The following is a 16852-nucleotide window of genomic DNA, read 5'->3' as shown; positions in this document are numbered from 1 at the left end:
TCCCTGACTACTGCACGTTATTTTTGGATACCCACTGTCAAAAATGGCTTCTATTCCTATCTGGGCAGGTTGGTTTACCTTTGTACAGTTCTACCTAATCAAGACAATCAATGTAAACTACCCTTGGCATTTTTAATCTGTAGCTATCCTTAGCATTTCCTCTCTTCCATATCCTCTGAACAGATATAATCAAGCGCAATAACTTTAGAAACAAAGTCTTTATGCTTAGAGCAATGAGAGCTATTTCTGTTGATCATTCATTTCCAGAAACGGCTTCAAACACTTTTAAAGGAGAATCATCCTATTTCTTGTTGAAGTGTATTTATAAAAAAACAAGATGCTTAAATAAATTTGCGATTGAGTTACACAAGCTTTAAGTCTCTATTTTTTTTCTTTCAGCCTTTATCAGAACTCCAAAATCACATCTGTTCTCAGTTAAGTCCCATCACAATTCTGACTTTGAACTTCTGATCATTCAGAGCACTTATTTCATATGCTTACTGCTCAATTCATGTTACTTAGCCTTACTATTTGGTGCAGCCAAAAAAACCCCCAACTCTACCAGTTACCTCACGTAGCAATTTCTTCTAACATCTTTCAAAAGTAACACACCATTATACATATAGATGAAAGTCCTCTTGAAATTTTGCAATCATTTTGTCTAGCAATCTACCATCATCTTCAGACTTATTACACTGCAGTACAGATTGCTGATACTCCATCACTACAGGTTACTTTATTGCTAGATCTGCTGCCATGCTATTTGTTTCCTAGAAATTTCCAACTAAGGCTTCTAACTAATAGCTTCCAGTTTTTGGACCTTTCAGGACCAGAGGATTCAAGTACTTTTGCTTGTCCACTTTTGGTTGGAGACATAATTTAGTTTTGACGAGATAAGAACGTGATACACAGGTAGGTTCATCAGCAACCCTTTGTGGTCCTAATTAATAAGGAGGTTCTTAGACATTTAACTCAAAGCATGTGAGCAATTCAAAAGCCTTCAGGGACACAGAGGTTATGTCTATTTTCCACATAGTATGGTTACATACAGGTTACGCAGGTACCGATGATGGTGGCTACTGTCATGCTTATCACGCTCATCATCTTATTAGACTTTAATGGGGTTTTTTGACCATATAAGAAACAAACTTCACTAAGACTTCGGTAAGTTACAGTACATGCCAGTTTTGAAATGTGCAAATATAGTTTGATACAAGACTGATTTGACTGTTCTACATAGCACAGGCAATGATAGATATTCTTAACCTTGTCCAGGGTGCTCCTTTATAGACTCCACTTCCATTTACCTACATTTTAACCACCTTTCCATTTCAAAGTCTGCTTTAGGCAGACAAAATTCAGAAAGTTCCAGCTGAACCCAGCGTTAAACTGGATGCTAGAATCAGCAACGGTACCCCTTGGGAATGAACTGCAAATCCCACTGATATTCCCTTCGTACATTCTGAATGCCTGTGAACAATGAATACTTACAAGTATGTAAGAATTAGGCTTCCGGTGTTTCAGTTTTGGTGTCCAAGAATAGTGAACACTTCTGACAACTTTTGGTCTTAATACAGCAATTTCCCACCATGATGTGGGAGAAAAAAATAATTAGTATTTGTGAAAAAACAGATATGACAGAAACAGGTGTCACAGAAAATCTTGTATTGCAATTAGTATCTTTACATTCTGTTAAAGATTTCTATCTTATGCCATGAAAAATAAGGCCTTGTGTTTCATTATGAACAATGAGTATAAAATGAAATATTGAACAGCTGCTCGCTCCATGAATACCCTCCATCCAGTGTAACAAATGATAGAGGAGTCATGCAGAAACAATAGTTTGCAATTATGCAATTAAAACCCTTTTTGTAGAGCATATACAAAATGGCTCAAGCAGCCTTAATTTTATTATTTCTTAACTTCTGACTGCTTAGCCCTTCCATGTTTTTTAATGTAGAGAAATTTTTATTCCTGTAATTAGTAGTAGATACTACACAGGGAGAACTTCCTTCATCATCCAGGCGAAGGGCATGTGACAAAAGGACTATGTAGTGTTCTCAAAGCTCATTTGTATGGGGCTGGAATTTCTCACACTCTGGGCTGCCATTTTTCCCACTTTATGTTCACAAACTCCCTTCTCGATATGCAGTAGCGTATGTTTGTGGTAGTGAGGGACAGATGCTCAATCTCAACAAAGATCAATGTGGCTCCAGGGAGCACTGTAGCATCTTTTCTCTGATATGAGACTTCACTATCCTGAGGCTGTTCCTATGTGGCAGCTTACCAGGTTGCCAGTCTGTCTTTAAGATAGCTCTCTTTATCTTATTTTTTTAAATAAGAATGTATATTTAAAAGACATACCTGTCCAATAATAAGGGGGACTACAACAGTCATAAACAGCTGTGAGAATATAGATGTAAAAGGCACAGAGGAGGATGATCCCAGCTACAAAATAAAAATATACCATTAATATTGCATTTTTCCTTAGTATCTGCAAATTTCATACATAGATATCACACATTAATATACATTTTATTTTGTGCATAAAAACTTGGAAGTATGTGCACAAACGTGGAAGTATGTGCACACATGTTTAATTGTTAAGTACAATAAAGCACTTGGTATTCCACAATAACAAAACTGAAACAATCTCTGGTTGATTATTTTATAACCTAAGGTAATAGTTCCATCAATATTCATTTAATTGAAACACTGCTACAAATATATGCAAAGTAAATCATATAAGCATTTGTAGGATGATAGTCTAAAAAGTCAGGGAGTGAATCTTCCAAAACAAGCAGTTAGGTCAACTAACCTTACCATTTATATACATATCAAGCAACAAAAACTGGTGTAGTTATTTCAATAAATAAATTATTATTAATAATAATAATATAGTGAAGACACATGTTTTATTTCAATGATGTTAAAGAAGAGGTCTATTGAAAGTATACAACTATTCTTTCATTAAGACAACTCAACAGTGACAGGCTTAGTCTTCATGTAGGTGATCTCTTACTTACAATTGTAAATGCTAAAAGTTTTTTTTTTAAAGATGCAGGTAGAAAAGGTGAACCAAACAGTCAGTTGGATTTTTGCAACCTACTTCAGAACACTTAGGAAAATATTATTTTTTACATTCTGGTTGGACTTGTTTTATGCTAGGTCATTGAAAAGTTTCATTTAACATAATTTAACATATCTTTAACAGCAATAGAATATGCATTAAGAAATATACAGTAAGAAGACTGAAATAGCATTGTCAGAGCTTCCACTGACAACTGTTTGCTTCATGATAAGGGTAAATGACGTAACGCTGAGGATTTCACAGATCCACATTATTTTATATTTTGCACTTCACTTTAAAGATCCTTAAAACGATGACAGAATGCAGAATCTTTTCAGCTCCATCTAAATGATGCTGATTGCCTAAAACATTCGCACATAAGTCATTCTCATAAATTACGCTCAGACTGCATTATACTTTTGACACTTATCTTCCTTTCAAAGCTACCTGCAGGCATGATAGACAAGGTGATCATACAATCTAGTCAATTCCTATAACTCTGCCTAAAAAAAAAAAAATCAACATATGGCCATACAAGTGGGTTTGGCATAAAACCGGATTCTTCAGAAATTCAAAAGAACAGAAAAATCAGAAATTTCACATACTGAAGTATTTTATTTCATTCAGAAATGTACAACTGCAACCTTTACCTACAGAAAATAATCTGATGAGAAAACACCAATTTTACCACTTTTGCAGTGGTTTCCATGCACATGCACTGCTTTTTGTAAATGCCGTTTGCATATGCACTGCTTGGGAAAACGCTGTACACACCAGCAGGGGCTGTCTGTACGCAAGCTGAGCTTTTGGTGCATGCAGATAGCATCAGAACTGGGAAACAGCACGAAATGGAATTAACTTCTGACACTAGGAAATCACGGGACTTTGAGCGTTGCTTGGCCAGCTTAGAGTTTAAGAGAGTGGGACCAGACTCCTTTTTTAAACATACCCCAGCACTTGCTTTCATACATCCCTTTCTAAATACACTCTAGGTAGAGAGCCTTGGGCAGAACATACACGATATGGCTGTTTCCTATGTGTTACCTTAACTGGCAACATTAGGTAAGACTCAGTTTGGCTATTTAATAAATTACAGCATCTCATCCCCATCACCTCCAATTTTAACAATGTGCACAGAAGACAGTGGGAGGGGACCTAAAGACGATGTCATCACTGAGACTTTTGGTCTGCAAGTAGGGTGCAGGTGAGAGCACCAAGATTAAGGAGCCTAAATTTCCCATGGAGGCAAGAGGGAGAAGTAAGGGCTTGCAGGGAAAGGTTCAGATCACCCACATGAGTACCTGAAGTCAGGCAGTGCAGCTACTCCATTCCCAAGGGACACAGGGCTCTCTGCAAGATTCCTTGCAGAAAGTGGAGCAGAAAACTCCGTCATACCACTCATGATCTCCTTGTTGTTTTAATTCTTGTAAGGAGCTTCTGAAATTTTAAAAGGTTCATACGTTTTCAAACTGTATTTGGACTTATTTTTTGCTACGTGCTGAGGAGCTAAAAGCATTACTTACTGTGTATTCAAGGAAGCTTTTTCAAGTGAAAGTGAAGATTTTTAAACTTTAAAATCTGCCTGGGTCACAGAGGAGCGAATCTAACCAAGGAGTCTGCATGCCAGGACACTCTGCATGGATTCACAAAACTATGATGCTTTGGCAGTGGCTCTTGTGTGTTTTTGTAAAAACATTGATTGGACTTCTCTCACTACTTTAAAGTTTTATGCTCAGTGGATGCATAATCAGTTTCTAAGTCAGGAATGAAAAACTGTTCAACAATATAACACACTGCTGAAAAAGGCAGCCATTGAAACAGCAGTAGTCTTGTCAGCTTTTTAAAATATTACTTCAAATGTAGTGTCTTCAAGCTGTTGTGGATTCTCAAGCACTTGGTATATATAATGATATTTTTGTTTTGGGTGTGGGCTTTTGGTTTTTTTTTTTTTGGTTAGTTGGTTTGGTTTTTTTACATAATTAGAAACTGAATTACAGGTACTGTACTGGGATGCTAAACCAATTTACCTAGGAAAAGTAAAATTATTTTATTCAAAGAAACAATCTTCTATATCAGGATATCAGGGCATGGTACTCCACCTTGCCAACTTCACCCCACCCATTCAGACTGATCTCACTGTCATCTGGACCACCAAAAGGCAGATATTTCAGGTAACTATCTCACCCTGACTACATTTTAAACGAAACAGAAATCCACATATCAGTCCAAAACGTCAAAATGAATAAATAAATGATTCGTTAACCCTCCTTTTTCCCCAGAGGAAGTGAGTTCTTCAACTACATCTGGGTTTTAGGGAAAAAAACCCTCTCCTTCTTGTAGAAAAAGTCAAGTTTTTCTGCTTCTAATATGACTCCTCTCCTGCATGATCCTGTGACCACACTATTTTTGATCCTGTTTCAGTTGTATAGTTGAGAATCATATTCTTCTGCCAGTCTCCAGCACCTTCATTACTTTCTACAGAATAGCGTGGAGCTAGCTTTTTTCTTGGGTCCTTATGAGGTCCTAACACTCTGCTATACCACACCTGGGCACAGAGGTTCGGAGCAGTGTGTTTGCTAGGCTCTGCCCTCGCCTTCATGCACTGCTATGGTATTAGACTTCCCTGTCCCACCTATGGTACTGACATTACTTCTTCAGACAGATGTCTGAACTTTTTTTCCCTTCTGAATATTATGACAATAACTTCAGTGGACTGGTTTGTATCAGAATCTATCTGTTAGACAACGTCTATAAACTCTTGAATTATCTTAATCTTAAATCTATTCCCAGAGAAAGACACAGAAGATAAGACAAAGGCTGAAGAAAAGAGAAGGCAGGAACTTCTCAATCACACAAAAGTAAAAGACTTTTTAACCCAGACTCTGGACATACAGTGGCTGACCATGAGGAATCACAAATGCTAAAGGACCCACAGCTAATGGATGCATAATTTGACCAGGACTCCCTCAACATTGGTAGTACGCAAACTCATCAGGGTCACAAACGTAAGTGTCCCACAGACTCTCAGACGTTGCCTGGGTTCCAGACTTCCTTTGAACTCGGACATATTTGTCACATCCATTTTGAGAAAGAGAAGTGAGAACTGAGGAACAGAGGAAACAAAAAGCTTGATATAATGTTAATCAAACCTTCCTACACATTTACAAATGCAAATATTCTGTCTGAATGAATAAATATGATTTTGCTTAGGTTTTAGTTGGATCAAGCTAAGTTCTGTGCTCCATTTGCTGTCATACAATGAATTTTTTTTAAAAACCACCTAGATGATCTGCATTGCACCAAAATTAGCATTACTCTAAAATGTCTGATCGTATTTGGCTGCCCTCCTTGTTATAATAATCTCCATGCCTAAAAATGAACCTTTCTTCACAGGCAAACAAACAGAAGAAGTACTGTAAGAACTGGTATAAAAACATCATAGAATCAAACTGGTGATTTATAGCTGTAAAAAATAACCTGATTGGGATCTCTTATGGAAGATAAAAATGCATCATTTAATGAAAAAGCTATCACAAATTTTCATGCTACTGTATTGTCTATGCTTATTTTAGAACATTTTTTAAACAGAAATTTGATATTGTAAAGTGATCGTTTTGTGCTATTCTGGATAGCAGCATTTCAGTTAAAGGTTTATTGATAAGCCAGCCCTGCTTGAATAGACTCATTATTCAAAAAAAGACCCTGAAAAGTCTTGCTTAGGGAAAGGCACTTTTCACTTAAATAATCTGAGTGATTTCAGAAGGACAACTCAGATGAGCAGGAACTGCACCTTCTGCAAGTGTTTGCTGGATATGGCTGTAATGAAAGAGAATTCCAGGCAAATCTTACCAAACAATTCTGTCACCATGCAGTACTTCAAACCTGACCTGCAGCATTCTTGCTAATTTCATCCTAGGCCTTTCTTCTCAAGAGACTGCCTGTTTTAAAAAACTCCTGACAAATTATTTAGTGGGTTTCTTTATGAGTTTGTGGTAGAAACATTGGCTTATCCTTAATTGATAGGCTATATTTAACTGGTTGTGGTACAAACAAAGAGCAAAAACCAACCAAACAAAAAAACCCTTCCTTGCATAAAACCAAGGCAATTCCACTTCCTGGCCTAGACTGCCTCCACAAGCCAGATGCTCCATTCTTATCCTTCTGGCCGACCAGGCAGGTATCACCGTGGGTGTTCCCACGTCTACAACTGCCACTGACTCCAAAGAAACCCACCTCCTACCAGTCACACCAAAATACAATCCAGTGCCACATGTATTGCACATATTGAGTCCACCTTGGAGGCAGCTGTCCTTTGGGGCCTTACTCTTCCACGGTTCTCCTGCAATTAACATGTTTCCTCAGGTTGTGTCTTTGTGCTCTTCATACACCATCAGCCAGCTTCAGCCTCGCCATTTGTTGAGCACAGATGAAGAAGCAAGGCACAGGTGAGAACAGGGCAGAACTGAGGGGGGGTGTCGCTGGCTGCTCTCTTATGTGCGATGTTAAATTTAAGCTTTTCTTTTCCACCTTCAGGTCAGGCTACTCTGATATCCATCTTTTTAAATTTTGTGTTCAATGCTGTATGCCACTGCTTCTGGTTACTCTCATCCAGCCCAGACTCAGCTGCCTTAGAGGCCTGTCTGGACCACCCCATGCGCTAATCCCTTCATGTCCTGTTGCAGATGACAGCCCTGTTACAGAAAGGACATGGAAGGTGATGCACTTTTGGAAAAGATGTGGATGGGATCCAGTTCAGTAACAAAGGACAATGAACAAGTGTGACCAGCTGAACTAAACCCTCCCCTGCTTTGGACTCTTTCCAGAATCCTTATCCTGACCCAGTCATTGGGGTATGCTATGTTACAGCAGAAAAGTATGCACATCGCCCTCGTGAACCCAGGTACTTGGCAAATGGAAATGCTCTGCAGTGAATACACTGCAATGGGCACTAACTGTAATGATGCTGAGGCTCTGGGAAGTAGGAGGAGTCCGTGCTACTCCATGGGAAGGGCGCCGACGGGCGCCTATGAGTTCCACAGTGCCTGGCTCTAGATTTCAGGCAGGAGGTTGAAAGAGATGAAACTGTCATTCTTGCATAACATTTCACAGTAGTCTAAACAGAGCTGGCAGGTCACGGTGATGTTCTTCCTACTCCACTGCTTTAAAGGCGTTCACATGCAGAGTGTTTAGGTATCTTGGTAAGGCAGAGAAGCTGTGTAAAAGATTCCAGCACCCAGAGATTGACCAAGAGTCATTGGTACTGAAATTGTCCACCTCTAATGGGTGCTAACAGCAGGAGAAGGACTGGAAGGGGAGGCGTATCACTGAGAATGGAGCATCTATAGAATGTATTTCAGTTTTAAAATAAAGCTTTTAATTCTGCCTATCAAAAACTGCAAGTTGTCTCTTGCCTCAGAGAAAGGGGCTAAAGGTACCACAGCGATCACCTTCAATGGTTTGGCAGTCATGTATTTTAATAAATAGATCTTTCATTGTTAGTCTTAAAAATTAAAGGCAGACATAAGTCTCTAGTTCTGCTAAAGAAAAGAGATGTTCTAGTCTTACGGTATATTTTGCAAATTCTTGCATATTCTGTATGCATCTGTGGCCATGGGAATTGATTTGGCACAAACGTAAAAAAACCTAGCTGTCTACATATACCCTCCAGTTTTCCAAAAAAAAAAAAAAAAGAAAAAAAAATCAAAGTTTCATAATCAGAAGTGTGGAAAAAGAAAAGCTGACAATCTGTCAACTCCCCCCCCCCGGCTTGGGCAAGGAGACTGTGTATTTTGGGGTTCCCTTGTTAAAGTGATCACAGATGCCTAATCCTGTTCTGGGCTCCCCTATGACACATCAAATACCAAGCCAATCCAAACACACCTGCTGATTTTAAAGCCTTTTATAGAGCTGTAAAAATAACCATAGGTATTCTTAATCTGAAATATATCAGACCTACTCTTCCACTTTACTATGGTAGAATGATCTTGAGGGCTAATGTAAAGAAATGAGATCAGGCGTACAACCCAAAGGCACCTAAATAGGAGTTAGATGATTAATACCCTTGGAGAGCTGAGACTTAAGGACTAGCACCCAGAAATTCTACTGCAAACAAGAGGGTGACTAACTGGAAAGATATTAGTAAATACAGGATAATTAAGAACCATGACTATTATGTACCCATGAAAAAGGCAGCTGTGACATACCAGAAGAAATAAATCAATCGAGGTAGGGGATACCTGCAACATTGCACAAGGCCTGGATAAGCCCTTGTGAAGAACACTGCACAACTGTGCACAATTCTTATTACCTGGGCTGAAGAAGGAATTAAAACTGGAACAGGTGTACAAAACACCTCAGAACAAGGGACTTGTTTTATTTTTTGTATTTATGTTAGTTATGGCTTTTTTAGCCTAGCTGACTGAAGACTGGGAAAGAGGATAGGATTGCACAGTATGCCCGAGCCAGGGTGATAAATTTCAGGGAAGTGCTATTCAGGTGTATGGTAACATTGGCAACAAAGACAACTGGGTAAAACACCTGTCACAACTACTGACTGGAAGTTAGGTTTCTGCTCATCAGAGACACAAGTTTCTAGTATTGCAAGGGTGGAGGGAGAGCAAAAATCCTTACTTTTAAGTTGTTCAGTTTTGAGGTGAATTGCACAGCATGGAAGGGAGGTGGACTGGGCGAGTCAGGACAGGATCCTCCTGGTATCCTGGTTCTATGATCCTATTAAGATGTGTGGTTACCTTCTGCTGTGTAGAAGCAGGATGTGTACTTAAAAGGCTCCCCTAGCATTGTATAGATGAAAACTTCAAGAGCAAAACCAAGTAGAAAAGAAAGTCCTCCACAGAAACGTTACATATTTTAGAGTTTTCTACTTCGACAAATTTACAATATTGTGTGTGTGTGTGTGTGTGTCAGGAAGAGGGAAGGCTTCTGTTATTCTCTGAGTGTTATTTGTATGCAATTTATACAACAAAGCCATAAAAGGTGAATTTGAAAAAGGAATAAAATGATGAAGCAAATATTTCACAGCAGTCATTAAAAAGTTCTTGTTAATTGTAAAGGGTTTGGATCAGATCAGAGAATTTTGTCTTCCCAATGATTACAGAGAAAGGAAACAGTGAGGTAAATAACCAGGTAGAAATAATCATACACTTTAAATCTTCCACATGAATGAGTTGATCTGTTAATAACTAATGCACTATGCTGCTTCCCCTTCCCTCCCTTGCCACCCACCCCCAACCCTGTAATCAGCCTTTTGTCACATACTAGTGAAATCCATTAGCTGCAACTTCCTTACCAACTTCCAAGGCTTTCCAGCTACTGAAATATTTGCATATTTAACGATTCATTTGACTGGTATCAACTCTCATTTACCAAGTGCTTGAGAGGAAAACCAAGACATAGTGTGTAGAAATCCTGTTTAAAAAAAAATATGTAATGACAGTTCCTTTTAATAAAAAGATTTATCTGAAATACATGAGATTGAAGAAGACTTGGCAAAAATTTGTTAAGTATCAACAACTTTTAAAACAACATTTTAATTTCAGGATTGTGAATCTAGGGGAAAGCTTTTAACTTCAGTATTTCAATCAGCTTCTAGTTTCATTCACATCCTTATTCACCAGTCATTTTATTTCAGTTTTCTCTGCGATACTTGCACAGAATTTCCTTCACTTGTCTACTCCTGAATTCTTTCAGCAGCGCTACTTTCTAGTACTTACGGCATCACCACTACAATGCCACCATAAAAATGCCTACTATATAATTCAGAAATTTGAGAGGGTACCAGAAAAGAACACATCACTGAATAAATCAAGAAAAGGAGCAAGCTGATAAAGCCTTGGGAAGATTCCACTTTGACACAAATGTCATGGTAATCTTTGGTAAAACAGCAAACATGGGAGCAATGCGTGACAGTTACATGGAGGTTTTTGCCAAATGTGTTTTTAGAAATACACACGAGTTTTGCTCTGGCTCTTTAACATTCCATGTTAACTGGTTTGCAGGCATGCTTCTGAAGAATGTAAAGTACATTAAAATGTGAAACACTTATCTCTAACGTTTTGTTGATGGCTTTCAATAAAAATACACAGATTCACACACCTTGACTTTTGTTACTTTGATAGCTAACTGGCTGTGCTTCCAACAACTGAAGAGACCACATCCGTCAGGCGTTGAGTCTCAACAGTAAGGGTAATACCAAGAAGCTGGCAAAGCTGGGATACTGTGCCATAAAAACCACAGCATCACATTTGGCTCCAACAGGTGTGCAGATGACTGACTTCTTGTATTTTGATATCAAATACAATGAACAAAATCATAAGCCTGTGTGGCTTGGTAAAATTGCCAGTCCACGTGCTCAATCGACTTTAAGGACAGAGAAGGCAACTCTATCCCAATGCGCCTGGAAAGGAACAGAGCTACGTTCACACGAGAAAGGTCACTCTGCATCGTCCTCTTACATGGTAGTACAATATCTATGCTCACTCTGCTTCCAGGGCAAATCCAAGAGACATGACCTTGCTGAGGCATCAGGCTGGCCTCCATCCTGTACAATACAAAGGCATACGAAATCCCTCAATGAAAATAAAACTGCATTCATACATATTCCTGGTTTTTATGACTAAAGTTACAATCTAAGGACATATGAGTGAGTTGATACAGCTACAACTGTTGCAGACTGCAGTGCTCCTGAAGTTCTATCTTTCAAACGAGACATCATAAAAAGGTGCTGGCATCTCAAGGTTATTAAAGAGATCACAGCACTATTACCTTCACAGTATGATGACACCTTTTTAACTGTCTTTTAGTAATGTAAATGTGCCCAAACACAGCACACCTAAGAATCCAAATCATAAACTGTTATTACAAATCATAAAATGTTATTACAATTATTAAAGGAAATAACTAAACTGAACTTAGAGAACAAGTCATATGATAAGTAAAGATGGACAGTCATACCCAAGTGACTAATTTCCTCAGGCATTACTTAACCTATTAGTAGTCATTATTTATTGATAGCAATACAGTTATTTGCAAAAGCAAAATTTAGTCTACACTTCAATTTCTAGTTGGTGGGGGGTTTTTTTCCCCAAATGCCTTTGAGAAAATAAAACTTACTTCTCTGCTTTAAAAAATTTCACTATCAATCTGTTACCTCTGTCTTCAGCTAAGTATATGACCTGACAAGAGGAAGACAGACAGCATCCTTCTCTGAATGCTTTGGTACACAGCCTCCTAATCATCATCAACGAAACATTGCAGAATGTTGCAAAGAAATGTGAACAGCATAACCCCATGTTAACTTGAAACTGATGTATCTTACAGCACTTTGTTTCAACACTCCTGCTCACCACATATATGAACTCTAATCAATTATATGTAGTTTATGGGACATTGCCCATTTATAACATCTTTGCTGGGAATATAACATATTAACTGTTAATAATAAGGGTTAACATGAGGATGATGATATTGCAGATTAACGCATCTGGAAGCCAGATTAATAGTTTCTTATTAGGTAAAATGTTAATCAGAGGTATCCGTGGTGAAGGCAGCTATTCTTTAAAGTCTAGCTAAGCATCCTCACAAGGACACAGTCCGGTAACTATGTGCACAGTATTTAAGGTTTCATTAAACCAATCAGAACCTCTCAGAACGCTTTCTTTGAATAAGCTTTACACCAGAAGTTTCATAGTAGAAATACACTTTTCAGAAGTGTAACTGACAATCTTATGTTCAACACCATTCAAGATGATAAATTATTTGCATTAAATGTGTTATTTATTATAATCTTCAACATGTCTTTATCAATGTTGTTTAGACAATTTATATTTACATTACTAGGCAATTATGAACAGAAAAGGCAGTTCAGAACATTATATTCTCTGGTGCACATAGGGCAAAATTTAACTATGTTGTTAATAATACTGCTGTTATTTCTGGCAGCACTAAGGGTATTTTATACACTGTATACAGGGGGACTAACAAATAGGATCGCTACTACATTACAGCATTCAGACTATCGTAGTATGACTCTGTGGAAGAGTTAATGCTCGTGAGTACCAAATTCAGGAATTAAAATTCACTGAAGGCATTGATTTCAAAGGTCCCTGAATGGTATTCAGAAGCTCAGCTCAGCTACTGTGGAGGTAAATTAGAGTTTTATCTTGAAACTTGAAAACTCCACCCTTTCTTAACTAACCGTTAAGGCTAAGTTGCATGACTAAACTAATGAATGGTCCAGAAAAGATAACCAGGAAATTACTAGTCAGTGTTTCTCACTCCAAAGTAACTACACAGTACCACATGAAATGATGAAGCAGCAGGTTGTAAACAAGTGAACAGAAGCGTGTGAACTACGTGCTTGAATCCACTACATGTTGAGCAGGCCAGATGTATCAAGGAAACCCAAAGGAAAATTAGAGAAGTTCACAAGAAAAAAAGGTTTCAGCAGTCCAAGCCACAGTCTGCCAGGGTACAGGAACAGTGCATCAGGGTGTGCATGTTTAGTTCACTATACTAAATACCTGCCACTGGATAAACCGAACCTTCAGAGAAGGTAGACCTCATCTTGGCAAGATGTGCTGCTGGGCTGACCAGAACGGCTGCACTTCATGTGTCAAGTCCTCAGCAAAGATCTCTTGGGGTATATAAATATTTAAAACTCCTTCAGAAGTCCTCAAGTTTTGGGCTTTGTAACAAGAATATGCAGCTTTTGTAACTGCCCCCATACCCAGACTAGTTTGTTTATCACTCTGATGAAAAAATAATTCATGTGTGTATTTTCCTCAAGAAGAACAGCTCCGAGTCATGTTACAAACTGCAGAATAATTAATGTGCATTTTACACACCTCTCATACAAGTGTCTCCAGGGCTGGTAGGAAGAGCAGAGGCATACGCTTTGCCTTCCTGTTCTTGCACATACAAAGTTTTTCACTGTTACTTCTCAAAAGAGGTAGTAAACTGCAATTTATGGGACAGAATATCTATCCATAAAGTCACCAAAGGGAAGATCTTTATCTTGCTTGAAAAGGTATGCAGATCATTCCTTAACATTTCAATTTCTACAGAAAATAGCCCTTTTGGCTATGTAGAACATCAAAACTCAGTGAGGTATAGCAGGGTCAAAGTTGCCAGTGAGCAAAAGTAAAAAAGAGCTGAAGTTTCAGTCACTTAGAAATAAAGGTACAGGTCTCTGGATGAATGTCTGTGGAACATATTCCATACAAAAGGGAAGACGACAGGAAAAGAGTGAGGCAGACCATCTGGAATCAAGGTATTCAGTGCAAGAATAACAAAACACCAATTTTTTCTTAGAACAGTTATCTTTTCAACCTACAGTAAGTCTATGGTCCCAGATATATCAAGAAAGCTTTGCTGGTGTGTATTGATATATATGATATGGTCAAAGCAGTTCTTGTGTAAACATAGCTACATCAGATGAATTACAATTTGTTATAGTAAAATAAAAATACCGTAAAATAAAAATCTTCCCACACAGCTTTACCGAAGCAGTAGTTGATAATGTTAGTTACTCTCACAGTACTATTTATCCCAGTTTAGTATACACTGCTATATTTGTATACAGTACATATGCTGCTTAAGCATCCCTACTATAAACAGCATGCCACTTGCATGCCACTTACAAATTGTTTCAGACTAACTTCACACTTACCCCCCTTTCCAGGGTGCTGGCTTACATACGATGCAATTAGTAAGATAAATATAAAAGACAACATATATCTCTCCTGAAATCCTTGAAATGCTTCAGCCTATTTCCCTGCTCTTCACAAAGCCACAGTCCTCAGTAACTTGCACTATACCATACCATACCATTTGTGCCAGCAAATCCTCCACAAACATAAAGACTTCCTAGCCGACAAGGGACTTACTAAAGCACCATTACCCACCCGTTAAAGCCTCTTCATTGTACGCTGACTAACATCCATACCTTTATAAAACATGAAGATAAAACTCGGTCTTCTCCCTTTCCTTCTACCACAAACTGTAAGGAACCAATGCCCTGACTGAAGACATAACGATTGAAAATGAAATCTTTAACTAACAGGAATGAAGCAGCACCACATTTAGTGGTACACAGGGGCTCCAGTAATTTGTCTTGCTGCTGCTATCTCACTAACCTCTACCACAAAAATACCCATGGGCTTAGTTGCCCAAGAGAGAGGCTCTGTTTATCTGAACAGTGCTTTCCCGATTGGCCTGTCATCCATTTTGGATCATTACAAATCTTGTCCAGCTCCTGCATGTGAAAGCTCTCCAAGAGATCCCCTGAGTGATCATCTTTCTTGGCAAGTGTTTGTATTTTACCCAGCCTGACTAATAGTGTATGGTTTTGTGATTCTGCAAAAACAACGGGTTTTGGTCCTCTTAGAATGAAGCGCAGGTAGTGTTTGCATTCATTGCGACACACTTTGATGGCCTTTCTGGGAGGCAGCTTATTGCAAACATTGACCAGAAAAATCTTCCTCATTATTTAAGTGTTGTTAAATCACCCAAATTTACATCTTAAACATACTGTCTAATAGGTGCAAGATTACCCAGTAAAAAGACATCTTAAGATCAAGATACTTACAAAAAGCAGAAGCAGAAGTGGAGTTATAACAATGCCCTGGAAGAAATAAAAAAAAGAAAAAAAAGATATCTGTTAGTCAGGGAAGCAGAATACTCTTTACTTCCTTGTACTTCAGTGCATGGAAATACACAAACATCATGCAATATCATAGAAATTAAGTGACAAGAAGTTCAACTTTGCTCTTCACTGTGTACATTCTTTAACATCTGTACATTGATCATTTTATAAACTATACTCTCTACTGAGTAACTTTTTTTACCGCTAGCTTTCCCCATTTTGCACCTAAGCCCCTCTATTCTAAAAGATCTGATATACAGAATAGAACAATTATTTTTAAAAACATATTAAAGCTCTCCCCTCACTGTGCTGTATCTTAACTCCACTAAGCTGCTCCTCCTTAGAGGGGAGACTTGTGATCAAGTCCCATGCTACTCAGTCCCAGGTCCTCTTCCGAGCAAAAGCCACATCAACTGTGATGAATTAGGTGTTGTGACTGTGTAATGTAAACTGATATTTCCCAAGGAAATGAGCTGAGATCTCAAAACTCATTTCACTTGATTAGACTTCGCGTCTCACTGGTAGAAGGCAAGTCTTTCATCTAATTTAATCACACAGGACCATCTCAGCTTTCCACATCCCCCAGGCAGACACAAGCAAAAAGATTTGTTGTCTTCACTGACAAGGAACAGGTTTAAAGCTCATGATTGGACAAATTACAGGATTTTAAGTTTCATGAGAGCAAATCTTAAAATGAGTTGTTTGGGTTGGGAGTTAACATGACATACATCACTTTCATAGCTGCAAATAGCAATTCCCCATCATCCTTCCATCTGACTTCAATATTTTATTATCGCTCAATAAAATGATTCCATATTTAATGCATGCTAATTCGCAAAGCTTGCTCAGAACTTCTCTAAGCCAAGATTATTCTTCATACAGCTATGTCTCAAGAATAACTAGTCTTACAGCTATTCACAAACTTTATTGTTTAAAGGACAAAAGTCCAAAACTTGCTCACATCCATCTAAAAGGACGCTTATTTTCTGTTTTTAGCTCCAAGTGAAAAACAATCGAACAAAAAAGCAGTTGTCCCCTGCTTTTCATTTAACCTTGAGTAACAGGGTTTTACTTCAATCTTTTGGAAGCTAATATAAAGAAAAACCTTATATGACTAGTTT

General features: G+C 38.2%; 1 protein-coding gene across 1 annotated transcript in view; it reads right to left on the bottom strand.

Annotated features, from left to right (window-relative positions):
• The window catches only part of SLC10A7 (solute carrier family 10, member 7), a 179476-nt gene that overhangs the window by 33655 nt on the left and 128969 nt on the right, over positions 1–16852 (bottom strand). The window contains exon 9 of the mRNA XM_009328858.1: positions 15675–15710. Coding sequence (XP_009327133.1) covers positions 15675–15710 — 36 coding nt within the window. The remainder of the gene's footprint in view (positions 1–15674; positions 15711–16852) is intronic.

This window comes from Pygoscelis adeliae, unplaced genomic scaffold (assembly GCF_000699105.1).
Source record: "Pygoscelis adeliae isolate BGI_AS28 unplaced genomic scaffold, ASM69910v1 Scaffold66, whole genome shotgun sequence".
Taxonomy (NCBI): domain Eukaryota; kingdom Metazoa; phylum Chordata; class Aves; order Sphenisciformes; family Spheniscidae; genus Pygoscelis; species Pygoscelis adeliae.
This window is presented reverse-complemented; position numbering and strand designations above follow the sequence as displayed.